General features: G+C 36.8%; 2 protein-coding genes across 8 annotated transcripts in view; one reads left to right on the forward strand and one right to left on the reverse strand.

Moving 5' to 3' along the window:
• DNAJC24 (DnaJ heat shock protein family (Hsp40) member C24) overlaps window positions 1-5,992 on the reverse strand; it is a 169,404-nt gene extending 163,412 nt beyond the window's left edge. For 3 of the 4 annotated variants that reach the window (XR_007357266.2, XR_007357265.2, XM_048854608.2), the window contains exon 1: window positions 5,915-5,986. Coding sequence is in view for 2 of the 4 variants with exons in the window: in XM_048854608.2 (XP_048710565.2) it covers window positions 5,915-5,927 (13 nt within the window). In the remaining 2 variants the exon portion in view is untranslated. Of the gene's footprint in view, window positions 1-5,914 lie in introns of all 4 variants that reach the window. The other variant, XM_048854613.2, reaches the window with a different exon arrangement.
• Window positions 1-21,449, forward strand: part of DCDC1 (doublecortin domain containing 1) — a 418,164-nt gene that overhangs the window by 48,801 nt on the left and 347,914 nt on the right. For all 4 annotated transcript variants that reach the window (XM_048854576.2, XM_048854579.2, XM_048854578.2 and 1 more), the window contains 3 exons: window positions 3,374-3,652; window positions 5,242-5,398; window positions 5,932-6,094. In XM_048854576.2, coding sequence (XP_048710533.2) covers window positions 3,374-3,652; window positions 5,242-5,398; window positions 5,932-6,094 — 599 coding nt within the window. The remainder of the gene's footprint in view (window positions 1-3,373; window positions 3,653-5,241; window positions 5,399-5,931; window positions 6,095-21,449) is intronic.

Consider the following 21,449-nt stretch of genomic DNA (forward strand, 5'->3'; position numbering starts at 1 on the left):
TTACCAACTGATATAAAAGATGGCATTAGGAGATGTCTGGAAACCTGACTGGGTGTGGGGAGGAGACAGCCAAGCTAATTGCTGACGCCTCCTTGTGGCAGATGTCCAGTGCAGGTACTCCGTAGGGAAAGTATACAGTGACTGGATAAATAGCTTGGAAAAGGACTTAAAAAGAGGTGTTCGTTAAAGGAGCGAATGGGGGGCAGTTGGGCACTCCTATGATTGGTATGGCAGGGAGCCAACCCCCCATTCTTATAGCCCACCTTAAGCCTCCTAAAAGGCAGGGGTGGAGGGTGAGTTCCTGGCAATGGATTTACTGGAGGCCCTGGGAGGCAAAAAGAGGGGGAGCTGGTGGCAGCCCCTCACCACGGGTATGGAAAAAGAGGGGGAACTGGTAAAAGCCCCCCAGGTTACTATGGAATAAACATGGGGGTTACCTGCACTGTACACTTATCTACCGGGTAGTCCCAGACATCTAATAATATAAGTTGCAGCCTGATTAAACCATGTCAAATGTCTCCTGTCCTTCTTTCGGCATATCCAGACAATGAACCCAAACTATAGGAGCACTACAAAAGCATGTTTCCTTGTGCCACAAACATGGTATTACAACCTTTTGACTCAATTTAACATTGATCTGAACAGGAATTTTGCCTTAATGAGTGAAAACCCATTGTTTCATGTTCTCTGTGTATATAAATCTCCCCATTGTATTTTCCACTGAATGCATCTGATGAAGTGAGCTGTAGCTCACGAAAGCTTATGCTCAAATAAATTTGTTAGTCTCTAAGGTGCCACAAGTCCTCCTTTTCTTTTTGCGGATACAGACTAACACAGCTGCTACTCTGAAACCTGACATTTTACCATGGCACTTAATGTCATTTCACAAATCACATGACAAAGTCTCTAAAAAAATAGTGTAGTTTTTCACTACAGGCTGAGCTCTTCACCCTATATTAGGTCTCCAATGAACTGTGCGCTAGGGTTGTGTTCAGACTAGCATTTTTTTTAACATGTCCCAACATTGCACTACCTCAAGTATAAGTCTGCTGTTGGTAGCAAATGTGGTACTAGAGTAGACTAACTGTTGGCATGTTAACCATCTATAGATTGCACCCCAGTTAAAATATGGGTGCTGTTGACCCACCTGTGTATACTAGTGCTCTTACACTGGTGTCCACTGGTGAAACTGAACAATGATGGTACCATGATGGAAAATTTTAAGAAAATACTAGTGTGTACAAAGGCTACAAGTCCTAAGTTAGTATCATACCTATTTTCCTTTAATAACGGTCTTATTCACCAGCAGATCATTTGTAATGTGGTATATGTGGTTGAAAAATATTTCTAAGAATTCATTAGTGGTAAATATTAAGTAACAATTCTTTACTAAAATAAATGACTCACTTGTTAGTTTATTTTTCAGAGGTAAAGCCAAGGCAGTTAATATTCAAACAAAATAATTGACTCTTCAGTAAGGAAAGTACCAAGGATTTTTTTCAGTAATAAGTAATAGGATCTAATAGATGTTATTGTAAAAAAGAAAACAAGATATTCTTCACTTTTCAAATGGCCCATAAGACAGCGGTGGAGGAAAATGGACATTTACAAGATATTCATGTCTTTTTTTGTCTCACTAATCAGAATTCAAAACACACCTCAATATGTTTATGGCCGGAGTGCTACATAGATTTTGTTCTTGATTTAACTGAAACTCTTAACATTAATTTAATCACAGTATTTTGATATATAATATTTGAATTGCTGTGTTAAAGATACTGCAAGACATGCAAAAAAAATCTTATAATTTGTGGGTGTGACATCACCAGGCTCTTGTAGTTCGTGGGAACAATGTGACACCCATGAATTATGAGAATCTGCAAGCTAGAGTGAGGAACTGACCATGTCAGACTCTTCTGTTGCTTCTGCTTGGCTGTTGATACTACTAAGACACCCTCCAGTCTTAAGAAAAAAGTGAATAAAAAATAAATTTTGATCTATATCTGGATATATATAATGCCAATCTTGTGGTGTATTACATCATTTATTTCTATGACATCAGTGTAATATTAGTCCCAAATTTAGACCTGTCTGTTGTTTATTCTCTATTTTTGTTCTTTAAAAAAATTTTTTTTGCCTTATGATTGTTAATTTTTTAATGTTATAAGTGAATTTATTGCATATTTTAAGTGAAGCAAGACTAGCAGTGGTCTGACTCAGGCATAAATCAGGTAGGTTCTGCAACCTGCCCCAGATATAGCTCTTTCAGTTTTCCTCAATCTTGACCTTCAGCAGTTCCTGCTACTCTAATTCTGGATCTCTCTTAAGCAGAGCTTAATTGAGTTAATTCGGCAATGGTTTTATGACATGCACAAGTGAGGACTAATATAAAACTATTCAAACACATTTTCACTAATGACTTGAACGAGAATTTGAATCTGGGTTTTCAGGGTTAGAGTTTAGTAGTGGAAGAAAGGACAGATTTCTTAATACAAAAACAAAACGAAAATCAAAACACACACAAAACTATTTTAAGGGAACACAAACAGGTTAAAAATCATTTGGAAATGTCTTTACTTTCGTTATTAGTAACATCTTAGATTGTTAAAGCAACATTTAAAACATTATTTACATTTTACTTGTTATATTGTTTGCCTATACTTAGAGAAATGGAAAAATAAACAATGAAAGTAAATTTGCAAGTTTTGCTTTTGTTTCTAGTCAATTTCACATTCAGATACTCATTCACTGCCACAATTTTGCAATATTTGAATCACACACGGAGAGAAAAGTGTATTCATTTTACAAAAGGTTGATGTGTCTGTTGAGGGTTTTGGGTTTTTTTTTTTTTGTAATTTCAGGGAATATTTCTATCAGATTTTGTAAAACCTAATTTTTACTGAAACTACAGCTGGGATTTACAAAAGAGCTATAGGGATTGAGGTGCCTAATTCTTGCTGAATTTCTGCCTAGCTCCCTTTGAAAATCTCAGGCTACATTTAATGGAATCTCAGTTTACTTTTTCAATGGCCTGTTATTTTGTTTTATTATATCTAAGTTGAATAAAACAAAAGACTTTTGTAAGCTTAAAAATAGTTTTAAAGTAAATTGAAAATCTTATTTTCCTCCTTGAGATTTTGTCTTGGACTGTTTTCAAAATCTGCTAATTATTATGGCAATTTCTTGGTGCCTTAATGATTTGGTTTCTTTTTCTTCCACTTTTCAAGTGTACATTGACATTAAATAAGTTCACCCATGCTTGTCACTTATCAGGTTTTCCCAAGTCCTCGCAGATTCAATAATTACTTAAACTAAGCAAAAGGCCAGTATAAGAGGATATAATTTTATGTTTTCCTCTATATTTTTCTTTCAGAAAATGTATTTCCCCCTATGCAAAAACGGCAATTAAAAATACTGACGGAAAGCAAAACTCTAGACAGCCTGTGTTTGGCCCTAACATTCATCTGCAATCGGCAGTGGTATCAAGAAGGTCAGGACTTCAAGATTGTTCCACACATCAAACAAAATCAGTTCAGAGCAGTGACAGAATATCAGACCTAGGCAGCTACAAATCAAACAGTACAAACAATTTCTGCCTTATATCGCCATCCAAGAAAAACAGACCCGTCAGTGCTCCAGCAGGTCAGCTAAGGTAATCAAAGCTGTTCTATGTTGCTTTTAACTGTGACTGTTGATGCTGTTTCTCCTTTCAACAGAAATAATAATGATGATTCAATTGATACTCCAAAACATACAAATAAAAGACATTGCTAATTTTATTCATTTTTAAGATGTATTGCATTCTTTAAGATTTATTTATTTCTAGTGTCGTGTGTGTGCGTGCACATGCACATAATACATTTATATATGCAGCATATATATATATATATACACAACATAAATTGCATCCATTAGCCCTCTGGGTATATTTTTATAATTTCACACAAAAAGCAGTTTAATAATAAATTGTAGTAATACCTCACTAAGAGTCAGACTCTAAATTCCTTACTCACATGGGTTAGCAGTTTCTCACACAATGACTTCTTGACTTTAATGAGACTACTTGTGTTAAGAACTGCCCACTAGTATAAATAAGGGATTAAAAATCTTATAGAACAAAAAGTCCTTTAACTATTACTTTGATTACAGAGCAAGAAACTTGGAAATTGTCAAATAGCTCTACTTTATGGTTATGTGCATAAAAGTACCGATTGTGTAAAGGTTCAATCTAGTGCCCATTAAAATTGTTTGAAAGATTTCCATTTAGTGGAGTTGAATCACATGCTTAGGCCTCAAACCTGCTCTGAGTTCTTTATCGTTGTACCTGTGCCCTTACACAGAGCTCAGTGCAGGATTGTGGCCTTAGATTACAAATGTTCTTGTTAAAACATGCAGCTTTCCTATAGCTATGCAATAGAAATTCTTTGTTTTCTAAGAAAAGCCTTACAGTGCAATAGCACTATAGATTATTTTTTTGTGGAATTACCCTTTTAAAAATAGTATTGAGAGTATTTTTTCTTTATTGGATGTTAGTGCATTACATTTTATTAGCTAATGGCATTGAATATATTTTGCATTCTGAAGAACAGAAACATTGACAGAAGGCCCCATTATACAGTCTACAGTTAGAATTGCTGTTAAATTCTATGGGAATTTTGCCTGAGTGAGGGCAACAGCATTAGCTCTTAATTTTTGAACTAAGAGCAAATCATTAAGTTATATTGAATTATAAAGAAATTGAATTATGCACTGAAAACACTAATAAAAATATTGTTGATTTTTCTAGCACCAATTTTCTAATTTACAAAATTTAATCAAATGCTGATGGTATTGAAGACTCATTTTTAAAGATTGAAGAGATCTTTTTTGTTATTAAAGCCATAATAAAAAGGGCTTTGAAGATGCTGCATAACAACTTCATACTTGAGTTATAAAGGTCCTCTCTGAATGTGGTATATTACAAATAAAATATAATAAATATCAAAAATAAACTAAATATGTGATAGAAGGATATCAATCTAAATCTATTTTATTTAAAGGACTCCAATTTCCTTACATAGTATATTAAAAACTCAAGTATTCTGATTTAAATATCTATAATGTGAGGAGTCATCAAGGGATTATATTAAAAATATTCATTTTACATAATTGTATATAAAAAGACCTTAGAAATAGATGCTTTAAACAAAATACAAATTAACTTTTTCTCTGGTCAAGCTAAATTGGTTTTATTTGCAACAGATGTACACAGTTCTCTTCGTCAAGACTCCAGCTGGCCCAGAAAGAATCTGAAGTGCCCCAAGTTATTAAATGCCAGCCAGGGGTAATCAAAGCAACAGCTTACAAGAATGGCACAAGAAGTATCTTTGCTAAAATTGCTGTACCATCCATTAAACTGGTAAATACTAATACAAAGTTTTCTTACATGCATTCACTGTATTTATAGTTTGTACTTTATACCATGAGGTAAAGAAAGAAGTTGCCTTTTATTTTAAAATGAGCTAATATTAAAATTATTCCTTTCCAGGATGTGTATAATATACATATATGATACACATAAAATTTGTGAATAATTAACGCATACTACTATATAAACACTGTTCAAGTAAATAGGAGCTACAGAGTGTAAAATGTTGAGTTCATTCATAACAAATTACAATATTGTGTGAGACTAAAATGAAACAATAATAATTTTTGAAAATTCTTTGTAATGTTATGTTATCTACTGTGTTTTCATCATCCTGTTATCAGTTAACTGCCAGCAATGATTACAAAAAACCTAAGTTACTTATGGTGCAGTTACTATGGTTGGTAAATCATTTAAGCATGAATTTCTAATTTTTAGTCCTGATTCTTTCACTAAATGTTGGTCATGTTGTGAATATATTTTTCTGTTGTAATCCGTATTCCTTACCTCTTGCCTTCATTTAGCTGCTGGAGGAGTGCACTGAAAAACTGAATCTGAACATGGCTGCACGACGAGTGTTCTTGGCAGACGGCACTGAAGCACTAGAACCTAAAGACATACCCCATGATGCCGACATTTATATTTCAACTGGAGAGCCCTTTTTAGATCCATTCAAAAAAATTAAAGGTAAAAAAACAGAGTATATGGCTTAAGGGGTGCAATTAAAAATGTTTTTCACCCTGTCTTTTTGCATGGTTTAACAAAACTAATGTTTACTCATTTAGAGCTCAGTAAGAGGATAATGTGCTTAATGAAAGAAAAATCTACTGACAGCCATGTTTATTGCCCTTCATTAGCATTGGTGCTTAATTTAATATAGATCTGAATAGACATTAGGGAGCCTGCAGGAGGTTAAATGGTGAAAATATAATAAATTATATCAGAGATTATTGAATTTACTCTTTAGTTTCAGTGACACCCAACAGACACAATTCATTAGGTTTATTACACTAGGAAGAAAATAGTTCAGCATTTCAGATTGCATTTATTAATTTAGTCATTTGACCTTTACGAAAAATCATTAAAATAATTATTGGGCTGTTTATACAACAAGGTGGAATATTTACCCTCACATGTACCCTCAGATGTGAATGTTTTGTTATTTTAAAATTGTTCATTACAAACATTAAAGCTTCCCCACTCCATTTCATCCCTTTTTCAGTACAATCATCAAATGATATTTGTACACACACACACACACACACACACAATGCTGTTTCTGACTCATTTACTTTTGAAATTTGGATGTAAATATTGTTTTCATTCATATTTTAAGATGATAGAGTACATTCTGGGATTTTTACAATGAATTCTGATGAAGTTTTACAGAATTAACTTAAATAGTGTTGTGTATCAAAGTCACAACACTCCTACGAAATACTTTCTATTAAATCATCAAAACAGATGGCAGTTATGATAAGCTAACAATGTTAGTTAGAATAAAAATTAGCTAGCTAAATTATTACAAAAAGCCAGATGACTGATTGGGAAATTTTATGTTTGTTAAGGATCAACCTGTGTAACCAGTGTACCATTCCAACAAGAGACAAAAATTAAATGCATTTTTTTTTTTGGATTATAAAAATACTTAAAAAAAAAAGTTTTTACAGCTGGCATAAACTTGTGGTGCCTAAAAGTGCAATGCAGTGCATTTAACAATGGATAAATAAATACATTTTATAAAAGCATTTAACTAATGTGTATGTTTTATATTTCTTTGCTCTGAGCATTTTTAGCCTTTTCTTATGTACTTATATTTTCTTTCTCTCTTTTTTAAAGCACCGATGGTTTATTTTTTCCAGTATATTTGAAAATTACTTTTGTTACCTTGAAAGAGCAGTTTCTAGCACAAATATTTTTACTGCTAAGTGAAAAATTTCAGGACAACAGAAGCTTGTAATTTTTACAGAAAGTTGTTGCTTTAGTATAATGTTAGTTTAACCTAGAAGTGGTAATTCTCTTATATAAATAGATACTACAGTGATGAGTATTATAGAAATGTCAATGAATACATACAAATATTGACTAGTAGTTACTCTATGACTTAAGTTCTATAAATATGCCTTTTATTTTTATTTCCATGGAGCTATTCATGAGTGATTAAAGTATTTAGATTTTAGTCTGCCAATTGAGCTGTATCACATAAATACATTCACCTCTTGCTTCCATAAAAACTTCACAAATTATATTTATGATAAGATATTCCTATCTCCTACATCGTCAATTATGCACTTGATATGGTGTTACAGATAATATGAAAATCACCCTGAATATGATTACAATCCATTGACTACAATTTATTTAATTAACAGTCCATGCATACAATAAGAGAGAGACAAATCTTAATATTTTTTCTATCAAGTATGTAGCATAGTCACACCAATACACTTTAAGATTTAATAAGAAGGGTTTTACTGTTTCATTAAACAATAATATTAAATAAATACTATTTTGTCTCATATCATAGGAGATACTGAAATGAAGCTAATATTATTGTAATATTTTTATACAGCTGTTGCTATAGTTTATTATAAAATCTTCAGGGTATTGATACTTTTATTATAGTTTTTCCATGCACATGACTTGTTAAGAGTGGATTTTCAAATTCATTAAGCAATTCTCTCTCTCTCTCAAGCCAAATTAAAAAAAAACACTTCTATGCTTTGTCTGCATATCTTTGGCAGTGTTTCACTGTGACATGCACTGCTGTTCTTTTAGCACCAAAATGTTGGCACACATTACTGAAAATTTCATACCATCCCTTGCTGGATCAGCAAGCTTAACCTACCAAAATCTGGTGTTGTGCAATGGTTTTTGACTGATAATCAATCTTTTTACTGCTCGACAGTTGTTGCTGGGACACAGACTAGAGCAGGTGGCAGATGTGTCTTGTCTTTTGAGAAAAGAAAGAGTAGGTGAGCTTGGGCACAGAGTAACATATTGTGTGTCCATTACAAGGGCTGCATGAGGGTAAATATAACAGGAAAAAGTCACCAATATAAATAGAAACTCCACCAATAGCATCAAATAGGCCTTTTTACAGTCTGGGTTACAAGTTTAATAATATTGCCAAACTAAAATAAATAATTCAAAAGCATTCCCTGTACTGGGTCACCAGAATTCCGGTTAAAATTTGCCTTTAAAATTTTATATATTCCATAATCATCTTTGTTTATGCTTTTATTATATGTGTAGAATGCATGTCAAAAGTATCTTATAAAAGTACAAATAGCTACAGTATGTGGGAGGAAATTAATATGTTCTGTAGGGTGCTCTTCCCCTAGCCCCAGAAGCTTGTCAAAAAGCACCATCTAAAAGGTCCGGGAAAAAATCATCTTTGTTTATGCTTTTATTATATGTGTAGAATGCATGTCAAAAGTATCTTATAAAAGTACAAATAGCTACAGTATGTGGGAGGAAATTAATATGTTCTGTAGGGTGCTCTTCCCCTAGCCCCAGAAGCTTGTCAAAAAGCACCATCTAAAAGGTCCGGGAAAAAATTGGCTTGACTGCATAATGTTGCTTATCACAAGACTTGAGTTGCTAACACATAGATAACAAGAACATACATGAGCAGTAAATTCTTTCTGCACAGGAATAGAAGCCCAATGATGTATTCTTAGAGCCTAATCCTGCAAATATTTATACTTTTGCGCAATCTTATTGTAATCAATGAAACTACTTACATGTGTAAAGTTACTTACACACATAAGTGCTTGCAGCATTGATGCCTTCATTTGAAATCTGTATTTCAGATACTGGGTCAAGCATACGCTCTGGCATAACTTTAAGTGGTACATCTTAGATATCACTGTGATTCATATAGTATAAATTACCTGAAAAGAATAGAACTCCCACTGACATCCATGCATTTGGGCCTGTTCACATCAGCCTTGAATTTTGTCCACTATTTCTTTGGATTTGTTCAGCCTTTTAACTTCCTATCATAGTGATTGGGGAATAATATTTAAATTGATTATAAAGGAAAGTGAATAAAGATTCAGATATACGTTCACTTGCACAATACATTTTAGACCCTCAGCTAAAAATGAAGAATAAAAAAAATTGCTGTATTTTATTTTTATTTAATATTTATGTTAAAAGCTCCAGTCAGTAATGAGGCCCAATTTTTAAAGGTGTTTAACAAATACGAAGGTAGACACCATCTCTTCCTCTCAGTCATACAAAGACAGCTTTGGAACTATTCACAGGGTACAAAGTTAGGCATAAGCATAAGTCTTTATAGGATGAGGGCTTAAGATTTAATGCTCTGTACCAGGGTGTTTTCTTGTTGTAATTTACATATACTGAAAAGCACTGAACTTATTTAATTAGGAGTTTAACTGGAATTCTAAAGCAGATGTATAACTGAGCACCTATTTGCCACACATTTTAAGAATTTGTTTTTTAAAGAAATTGTGAATTCTTTTCAGTCATTCTGTTCACTGCTTTTTGTTTCTGCTGAAAGCTTTTATTATACCCCGAAGTCTCTGCAAATGAATGACAGCTCCTTCCAGATGTCCACAATGTGCTGCTTTCTTTAATTGACTCCAGATTCTTTCTATTGATTTAAATCAAGTGACTGTGATGCGCAAGGCACAATCACTTGATTATCTTTTCTTCAGAAAAGTTTGTGTATGTTTTGGTGTATACTATACGTCATTGTAATATATTCTCTTCCAAGATTCCTCTCCTATTCAATAATTTGTATTGCTTGGCTGTGTTGGCTATCTCCTTTGCTTGGGGCTCATAGTTACCCATGGTGGAAGTACAGGGATTTTATCTAGGTGATCAGTTTCAGCCTTAGGGCAAGTCTACACTAGAAGTGCTACATCGGTGCGACGGGAGAGCTCTCTCCCGTTGGCATAATTACTCCACCTCCACTAGAGGTGGAAGCTATGTCGGTGGGATAGTGTATCCTACTGACATAGTGCCAGCGTGGACAGAACTTAGGTCACTGTAAGTTGCATCACTCAGGGGGATGTCTTTTCACACCCCTGAGTGACATAAATTAGATTGACTTAAACAGTAGTATAGGCCTGCCCTTAGGCTGCAAACATGCATGTGCTTAACTTTACTACTATGAGTATGAAGCTATTCATAGTAATAAAGTTAAGCAAGTGCTTCTGTGTTTGCTGGGTTAGGGCCTAAGTTACTGCTGCAGGCATAAGAGTAGCTCATCATACAGTGCACATAAGATATCAATGAAACACTGCTTGACAACCTTTCCCAAGAAGACACCACCTTCATCCAACTTAACAGTAGCAGCCAGGCTTTACACGTGATCTCAATGCAGTGTTATGTGATTTCTAAGGTCCTATATACACTGTAGAAACAATCTTAATGGGGAAGAACAGATTCTAACAAATTATAGAACCTATATCAACAGGGCCTTAGCTTGAGGGGTCCCTCACAGGAAGTGACTGACTGACATTCTGAGCATGCTCAGAATAGTCTCCTCATTCTGCACACTCAAAGGACAAATGAGTTCTTCAGCTCCATGCTAGAAGCTTCATCAAGCATGTGCTGACATATGAACATTCTGTTGCCCTGTGACACATGAGGGATGGGAGTTTGAGAACGGAGTCAGGGGACCCCAGTAGAGAAATTTCTCTAGGCTTTCCAAACCAAATTAGGATGGTGTCCCAGCAAAGATTTGGGGAGTATTTCTTCAGGCTTTCCCTCTGCAGGTGGTGGTGTAACAGCAGGAAGCTTTCTCTATCTATGAGTGATGAGGTGCCAGCTGGGAGGACTTCAGCAGTTTTCCTGTAAGAAGTGTAGCCTTAATAGGGGACTTTCTCCAGCATCCCTCATCCCCTTGGCTGAAAGCGCCACAGTGGATTGTGGAGAGGGACTTTCACCAGGTTTTCCTCCTCCAGGTGATAGTATCCCAAAAGAGGGAGGCAACTTTTCCGGGTATACATTTCATGAGTCTTCAGGATCTCTTAATGTGTTTGAATCAGCCTTGGCTGGGGCATCCAGTTATAACCCTGTAGCCTTCAAGAGTTAAAATATTGTTTGGTTTTGCAGGGTAGATAAGATTAGAGAGTGTATTAATCATGTTCCCAAATAGTGCTGAAATCCTGCTAAAGACCAAGGTTATAGAACAATTCAAGAGCATGCTTCAGTCTCATTTAAACTGCAAGACAGAACTATGTAATTTTAATAGCTATTTATTTAGGAAGTATAAATTTTTTTACAACACATCACTGACCATCATCATCACTCTTTCATCCCTAGCCCTACACTTGCTTCCCTCTTACACAGGAGAAGTAGCATCAGTCCAGTGGAGACTGCTGTTTCCTCTGCACATTCCCTTGCACAGGTGTAATAGGCAGTTCATAGTTGAACCTACTGTAATTACTGGGATGCAAAAGGAATGTATGCTAAGTTTCCAGTGGCATTCTCTCCACAATAGACCTATAGCCCAGAGTGAGGAAGCAGTTGTGTACACAGTTTGTCAGAGAAAGAGACACATATTACATCCACGCTTCTTAAGTGCAGGGGGCGCTCAGGTATTATAGTGATGGGCACCATGTGGGAACTTAGATAAATAGATCTAAGATATGTATTATCTGGGAGATGGAGGTTATGGAGCCAGGGCCGTCCCTAGCTATTCTGGGGACCTACGCAGCCCCCCCCCCCGCTGGGGGGGGAGGCCTCTCCGGGGGAGGGAGCAAGGGGGATGGCCCCAGGCCTCCACGGGGGGGGGCTGTCTTGGGGGGCAGAGGGAAACCACCCCCCAGCACTCACCAGTGGCGTGGCTGGGGCCAGGTCGCTGCACTTCCTGCCGCCAGTGAGTGCAGGCACGGCCCTGCTGCAGAGCTCAGGGGAGTGGGGCGGGGCTAGGGCAGAGCAGGGGTGGGAAGAGGCGGGGCTGTGGCAGGGAAGGGGTGGGGCAGGAAGAGCCGAAGCAGGGCCAAAATTCCTGGTGCCCTAAGCAGCCGCATAGTTTGCGTATGGGTAAGTATGGCCCTGTATGGAAGCCTAATCTGAAGCCTGAGTGACTAAAGTTAGGCTACCAAATCCATATGTGAAATTTCTGAGTCCCCAGAGCTCCCAATCATTTCAATGGGATTGTGGGTGCTCAGCACTTCTGCAAATCTGGCCACTTTTATTTCACTACCTAATTTAAGGCACCCAGGTTTTAAAATTTTAGCCTCAGGCCTCAATATTGCCATTTACAATGCATAAGAGGTCCCCTGTACCAGTGTAGAATCCCACTGACATTCAGGGGTGCTATATATGGCTGCAAAGGTCAGCCTGCATATTGTAAATTGTAAGATTGGGCATCTAGTTTCTTAATTGTTTCCAGATAAACAATGTCCATGTTTAGCTCATGTATTAATCTGTGTGAAAGATTTGGCCTTTGAAGGGTTTATAAAGACTGCTGGAATAGTAGGGAAGGATGACTGCTCTTTGCATAATCATACTGTATTTGGGATGTCTAAAATCCAGTCAGTTAGATCTGGAGGCCCTATCAAGCAAAGCAGTTAAACACATACTTTAAAAACAAAAATAATTTAATGGATTTCCATGAGATTACTCATATACTTAAAATTAAGCATGTGTGTAAGTGGTCAGCTGGGTCAGGGCCTTGGATAGGCTGCCTGATATTGTTTGATGAAATTTGAAATTGCCAGTCCATTGTTATCAAATGAAAATTCATATTTAATTTTTCTTTTTTCCCTCTCCTTAAATAAATCTGCAGATATGTCTCCAGAGATTGAAAATATCTTGTAAGGAACATTAGGGATGGATATTAGGAATAGGAATCTCAGGAAGACTTTCATTTTAATGATTCTAACTCGACCGCCTAAAGTCAGAGATAAAAATCACCATTTTCTAATTTTTTTTATTTCAGGCAAATAATTTGAGACAATGTTTGTCATTTCATGAGTTTGTGCTGACTATGTATCAATAATTTTGAGGGACTGCAAAGATGAAATTGGTTCCCCCATCACAGTAGTTCATACATACTTACATAGAACTTATTCATCGACCTAAATCACTTTTTAAAAGAGGTTAAGTATTTGTTATCTTAATTTTACAGAAAGGGAAACTAATACCCAGATATGCAGATTAACTTTTCCCAGGTCACACAACAGGGAATAGAACTCAGTCTTGTGACTCACAGTCCAGTGCCTTGTCCACTGGTCCGAAATGTATAGATGGGTATCTTTAAAATGGCTGGCAGGCACACTTATGTCAATTCTTGGCACAATAAAACTCTAAATATTAATTATTTTTTGAAAAAAAGCAGGTAAGCAGAAATGTTAATTTTTATTTCAGTGTTTGACTTTTCTATGTCTCAAATTAAAATGGAAATTACCTTAAAGAGTTTTTGATAAAAGTTTATAGATCTCTCTGAAATGGGATTGCAGTATTGTTGTAACTGTGTTAATCCCAGGATATTAGAGAGACAAGGTGGGTGAGTTAAAATGGAAATGGGAAACATTTTAAATATATGACGCCTGAATATTTGACTACTGGTTACTAATTTATTACATTTAGTGACAGGCTAGGGAACCCTTATTATTTTTCTTTGTCCATACAGCAATTGTTTTTTTATAAACTGTTCAGCGTTTTGGTACTTTATTTCTAATTATCCTAAACTGAATCCCCTCTATTAAAACAGGTGTGCTTTAGACATTAAAATGATTAGTACACTATCATTCTCATTTCTACAACTCTATCTAACCCACTGTGCTATATTGCATTTAGAGCTATAATTTTCAGTAATACTTGAGTCATCAGGTCTGTATACTAGAAGTGAAACTGAGCATTATGAATTAGATTTTCCATCTTTTATATTTACATTGTAAAGAAGCAGTTACAGAAAAATCTAATCTCCAAAAAGAGTTCTTGATACTATGCTTCAAATCTATATTTAAATGTGGAGAGAGAAATTTTCTTCTAAATACCATGTGATGTACAAAACAAAATAATTTGCTGTGACAGAACCTGATTGACAAGCATATGTGTGAGCACATTTAAAATAGGCCATCTTTTCTGGTAGGAGTAAATGTCAGTGAAAATGATGGATTCTTACTATTTAATTATTGACTGATTTAGAAATGTTTCAATTCCAAGCTGCATTCCAAATAACAGTATAACACTTTTTCTCATAAGCACATTGAAATGTAAATGCTCTGTCATATTTTATTTTTCAAAAAATGCATCAGCTTAATGAACTTGGAGTTACACATTTTATTATAGATTTTAATGTAATTAATAGTTGATTTTTAAATACACATATATTACTTTTGCATTTGTAGATAATATGTATCTGTTTAGCACTTTCCCTTCAGCTCACTTGACTCCTGATATCAGTATGAAGATCTTGGAAAGTACAGCATGGAGATATTGTAGGTTACAAATGTTCAGTCCTGAATTGTCTTATTTCAAAGTAGAATTGGACACCTTATTTTTCACTTTACTTAGGAATTAGGCTGTTCATATACTGAAGTTCTGTTTGCCAGAAAACCTCCTTGGTGTTGCCACTGAGAGAGATGCCATTAAACCTCAGATTTAATTTTATTTTAAAGGCTCATGGCAGAAGTTTTATTGTATTCTTTAACTACATAAAATTTCAATTCAGATTAACCCCTTAGTTTTCTGCAGCCCTCATTTCTTATGGTCTCTTCCTTGACGGCACCCCCCAGTGCCTGGATGTATGGCACCCAGGACTAAACTTCAATCCCTCACTTAGTCATAATCTCATATAGACAGCTGGATTCTCTCATGAGGGTGCCTTATGCCTGAATACGGAAGTAAGGTCCTATCCTTCATGTGTTATGCTTTTTCTGACTGTATATTCCTCCTTTCCCAAGCCCTACCCCTAATTTTGGAACCATAGGTCAAAACATACATATTATTCCTGCAACAACTCCTATCCCAAGTGATGGCAGACAAGTCCTTCCAGGTTTGTGGACTCCCATTGATGTCATTATAATCACACAGAATATATGTCTTTGGTTTTTAACTACTCTTCCCTTCCCAGGAGATGGCTTCTTGTCCCATCCCATGAACCCTTTTAGAGGAAGGTAAAAAAAGCACGGTGGCCTGGGCAATCTGTCATGGGTTAGTTGGATGGCCTTTTGCAGGTCTGGAAAGAAATTTTCCCCCCTAGCAGATTGGCTGAAGCACCATGGATTTTTAACTTCCTCTGAGCATCTGGCAAGATTCATAGCTAGGAGAAAGCAACTGAACTAGAAATTTTAAATAAGGCCTAATTAATATATATATATATATATATATATATATATAAAAATTTTAAATACATTTTAAATAAGGCCTAATATATATATATATATAATTTTAAAATATATAATTTTAAATTTTAAACATTTATACCACCAAATAGGGCCCATATTCCAGGTGGAAGAAGTTACTAAGGAAAATACCTATTTTTTCAATAGCATAACATTTTAATTGGAAAAACGTCTACTTAATATAGCAGTAATTACATAAATGGAATTATATATTATCAACAAGATTAAAACTAAATAGTCTTTCTAATATGCTGCTAATCAGAGATGATTTATAAACCTTTTGTGTGTATAGCCACCATTCCTTAGTTTATGGATTTTGACTTTATGGAATGATAATGCTTACTGTGTTGCATATTTATGTAATGCCCTAAGGGTAAATATTATTACTGTGTTTCCAGAACAGCTGTGTTTCATACAATAGAACTACAAGTGATCTTTAATCAGTCTGACTGGGGCAAACTATAAGTGAGAGGACACCTTATCATATAAATAGAAGTACAATCCTGGTATGATATAAATATATTCTAAATAGTGAAAAATATGAACTACATTCATTAACAACATAAAGTTCATTTTAATCAAATTAACCATTTTTTTCTCCTCTGTATAGTGTTAAAATAAAACAATCTACAAACTTTAATGGGACTGTCCAGGTTCAGGAGTCTACCCACATGAGTACAAGTGCAGGATAGAGGCTTTAGATTGTAAACTGTTTGGGGCAGGGACCATATCTTTTTATGTATTTGTATGGCACCTAGCACATGGAGATCCCTGAGGCCTCTTGATAGTACAGTAATATAACTATTAATAATAATACTAACCTGTATGTTGAAAGATAATATGTGACAAACAATGTGCTAAATTATGCCTTCATTGATCTCGCCATGGAAGTAGTGAGACAAGTAGTATGTGTTAAATGTGGAGAGTGCAACTTTATTTAAATTAACCATTAATTTAACTGGGGGTTACAGCTTCCCAACTACTACTCCTCAGGACCATACCAATATGGATTTCAAGATGACCTAATATGTATCAGAAACCAGAAGATGTAGGAGGGCCTTATCCACACCCTTCCCCTTACCATCACCTAAGGAATTTTGTCTGGATAGCCAGAGTCCCAGCCCCTTTCCTTGCATGACGTAAATGAGATGGTCTTCAAGCTGTGCAAAACACTGAGGCTTGCATCCCTCGTACACCATGCCATTGCCCACAACCAATACCTGAATAGTTCACAACAAAAGTGCCAAATTGACCATTGTTAACCTGAAATCTGCCCTAAAATTCCTCCATAAGTTGTGACAATTAAATTACTGACACACCGGAACACCAACATACTTCCACAATGTGTATAATACTGCCATCACCAGTACTAGCGAGGCTTACTCCATGCCTGAAGGAGCAGCTACTGAATGAGGCATTCTTCACTCCCAACCCTTCCTCTAGCCCATATATATCTATAGATATAGATATCTCATAAGACTGTCCATTGTAGCTGAGTCCTTGCAAGAGCTCACACCAGCTAGTGGGCATTTACAGCTATTCAGCTCTTTGGAGCATTTACATGGGTGTAAATGTGGGCAGAATTTATACTCAATAACATTACCAAGTGATAAGTTATATCTTCTGAACTTTACTTGTATCAATTCTCTAGTTTCTGGTGTCCATTGTTCTCTATCCTGATGCTATTTTCAGTGTTTTTGAACTGTCCCTATATAGCTACAATAATTTATAATGTATGCAACATTTTTTAAAATAGTGATTTCCTGTTTTAATTTACAAACTAGAGTGATGTTGTTTTTATTTCACTAAGGAAACACTAGACGTGATCTTTTCCCAATAAAAGTAAAATAATTAAAACATTTCTTGTTTTACTTTTTTTAGGAAAAAAGTCATAACTTTTGTAAAGTAGGTTCAAGCCTCAAAGTTCATATTAGGTGAAATATTGTGACTACTGATGAGTCTCTGATCTATTTTGTGTTGTGGTTCCAAGAGAAGTATATACAAATATTTTTACAACCTAAGACTCTTCACTTTAAACAGGTACAAATGTCAGGACTTATTTACATGAAGAGTTCATAGATAAGTTCAAGAGAGGAGGTGACAATATTTTGATTGGCATAAAAGATGGGATGTTTGTAATTTTAATCAAATTTGAAATTAAGACATACCTCAAATAATATGTCAGACTAGTGTTATTGAGTTTAAAATCTAATGACAACCACTGTCATTATTAGTTAAATATAGCCATTGCGCCTATGGCAATAAATGATGACACTTCAGAACATGCAGAAACAAAGAACACAAGTATTTAAAGAAAAGGGAGTGACTATAAACTTAGTTGAACACAGGAATGTGACCTGGGCATAATGTATTTACTAAGCACATAGGCAATTGTATTTTGGACAGATGTTATTGAACACAACATTATGTTTTCTTACCCACCAGTGCATTCAGATCTCAAGCTGCACAGACTTGATTTGCTGTTTCATATTTAATATCATAAGCCATAACTACTTTGCAAAGTCATAATAACAAATATATTTTCAATGTATTTCTCAGCTACAATATTGTAGCTTTGAAAAAAATTCTAATAATTTTCATAAATGTAAATGAGCATAGAAAAAACCTATATCCTCTTTTTAGTAGTTTTTAAAAAGTTATTTTTCAGAGTAGAATTTATGTAGAATTATTGTAGGTGTAATCTGCTTACTTAATTCCACAAAAGTAAGTGAAAGAAGAAAACTAAGAGAGAGAAACAGTAGGGGAGGCACAAAAGAGTACACTGTATCAATACAGTTGGAGAAACATTATCAAGTACTTTCACACTTCAGATCTATTCATTATTTTTATAGTAGTGTTAGGGACTTCCCTAGTACCAGAATTTAGCCTCTATGGTGGAAAGAAAGTAATCACGGTTCAAAACGTGCCCTTCCTGTGATGTAGCTGTTCTTCTTAATGATGGGCACTCAAGGTGCCTTTTTTGCCTTGGAGAATGGGCAAATCCCTGCTAGAGGCTCAATTTGTTGCTCCTTCTGCAAGAGGACAAAGAAATGAGAGAAGCACATCTTAAATATTTTATCTTGGAGAGCTGCAGCTGAACACGAAGTTCCTGGGCTTTCTCTTTGAAGACACCAAAACTTCTTCCACTGAATGTGCAGTTGATACCTTTTCTTCTGTAACTTCTACTACAGACTTCAAAGCTTGGTCTATAGAATGGGAGGTAGGAAGTGGGCTAGCGAGGGCAGCTGCAAGGTGTTCTTGGGTGCCTGGTCTTTAGTAACCCTCACAGGGCCTTGGGCTGAAGCCTGGTGGAGTGGAAGGACCCAAACTCCCCTACCAACACCACTCTGCACTGAGGAACTGACTGTCTAACCATTAGGTAGTGCTTCCATCAAGTGCCAATCATCACAACTTAGTGGAGAACATGGGAATATGCCGTGGGTCTGCTGTAAGACCTTGAGAAGAAAAAAGAAAAAAAGAGAAAAAATTGACCTCAACAAATCTTTGAAATGGCTGATGGACAGCCAATAAAAACAGGCGGCCCAACAACTGCAGCAGCAGAACCAGATGTTCAACAAATAGCTGCCTAACAACAGCAGCAGCAACAACAGCCCCTCTGGGAGTTGGCAGAGCAACCGCAGGAACAACAATATCACCTGGTTCAATATGTTGCAGCCATTTTACAACCCCAAGGAACATGCATGAACGTGGTGGCCCCAAGGCTCACAATGATTACAAACCTCCCAGGAAGACTCATGAAAGTAGGGCTGGGGAATGACCCCAAAGCTTTCCGGGTCGCTACAGCAGCTTGATTGCCAGCTGAACGCTGGGCTGTTTTGCTAGCACCATGTCTTACCAAACCTGCTTAAGCTGCATACTGGAACCTTGACACCACGGAAGCCCAGGACTATGATAAACTCAAGGCAGCCATCTTAGAAACCTTCAGTATCATGTTGGAAACCCACTGATAGCACTTCCATTTGGAAGTATTTCCACAGGGAGCCCGACCATGAGCAATGTCCAGAGTCTTAAGAACACTGCTGGTGGTGTCTCCAGCCCAGCAATCGGACAGGGAAACAGGTGGCTAAAGAAGTGGTGCTGGAACAGTTTACGCAGAGGCTCCCAGCTGGAGGGCAAGAATGGGTCTTGTGACATCAGCCTCAGATGTTGGCTGAGGCAACCAGGCTAGCAGAAAATTACTTAGTGACTACAACCCCAAAAATGAGGACACCCAAGATCGAAGATGTACATCCCAGGGGGCCAATGACTGAAGACCTTTGGGGCCATTGTGGGAGATGACCACCGGGCCGCTGAATGCCAGGTTCGACCTCCCGGATGGCCCACAGCTATGACAAAGCTCTGGAAGACTGTTCCAAGGGGAGGAAAGAGTTGGAGGAGGGACTGATCCCAAAGGAAGACCCACCATGAGTGCCACACCTCCCCCAGAACAGTCAAGGGGTGGAAAAAACCTCTTAGTTGGGACTTGCTTTTTGTACAAGCAACAAGGTCATTTCTGCTGTGACTGCCCCTTCATGGATTGCTCCTATGGGCAGGCATGGGTGGTAGACACCAGGGCTAGTAAAAGAGCCCTGGCCAAGATATTAGTCCCTGTGTGGATCAATGGGGTAGAAGTTCCAGCCCTAATAGACTCAGGTGCAGCCAAAAGCTGATCTGAGAACAACTAACACGAGTTGGAGATAACCCAAGGGAAATCATCTGTGTCCAGTGCATGCATAGTGATGTACACCCTTATCCCATGAGGGAAGTACAGTTCACCATAGGAAGCCGGACAGAAAAAGTATGGACAGGAGTGGCCCCCGTGTGGGCCTACCTGGTGATTTTGGGTTGGGATTGAGAATTTTTTGGAGAGATCGTAAAATCATGGAGTGATGAACCTCTGAAAAGGAATGGCCCTCAAGGAGGAGCCCTCGAACTACAAAAACACACAAAAAGTTAGCAGGGGTTAGGGAGACAGAGGATCCTGATGAAGGGATCTCCCAAAAGGAACTGTAGCTCCCCTCACAACAGGGGAAATAGAACACCTTACCTTCTCCTGATATGGACCTACTAATGGCAGATGTAGATTTTATAAGCAAACAAAGAGATGACCCGAAACTGAGCAGGGCATATGAGTAACTCGCCAGTATAAATGGAGAGTGGTAGACCTTCAATTGATGAAGCTGTGGCCCTGCTTTGAACTCAGGGAAGAGAAGCTATACTGGGTGGCAAAAAGATTCCCAAACCAGGAAAGCACAAGTATAACTTTTAGTTCCAAACAAATTCTGCCAGAGAGTCTTACAGCTAACACATGTAGTACCTCCTGGAGGACACTTAGGGCGAGCGAAGACCCTGAAAAGAAGGGGTGGCCAACCTGAGCCTGAGAAGGAGCCAGAATTTACCAATGTACATTGCCAAAGAGCCACAGTAATATGTAATGATTATATACATATATGTATAGGGGTGTGTGTGTGTGTATGTATGTATGCGCACACATAATCATTATATAAGTTGATAATGTATATTTATAATGTATAATTAACGATAATAACTTAATCTTTTACTTAGTGGACTTCTGGCAATCTTTGCTTTCAACAATTCCCTTGAAGTTTGGTTTGTGTTCAGTTGTGCTCACATGCAGCAGTTCTCTTTAGTGGTTGTCTGTCAGAACAGATCAGTGCTTGGATTTCACGTTTGAGTGTCAAGAAAAC

This window comes from Caretta caretta, chromosome 6 (assembly GCF_965140235.1).
Source record: "Caretta caretta isolate rCarCar2 chromosome 6, rCarCar1.hap1, whole genome shotgun sequence".
Taxonomy (NCBI): domain Eukaryota; kingdom Metazoa; phylum Chordata; order Testudines; family Cheloniidae; genus Caretta; species Caretta caretta.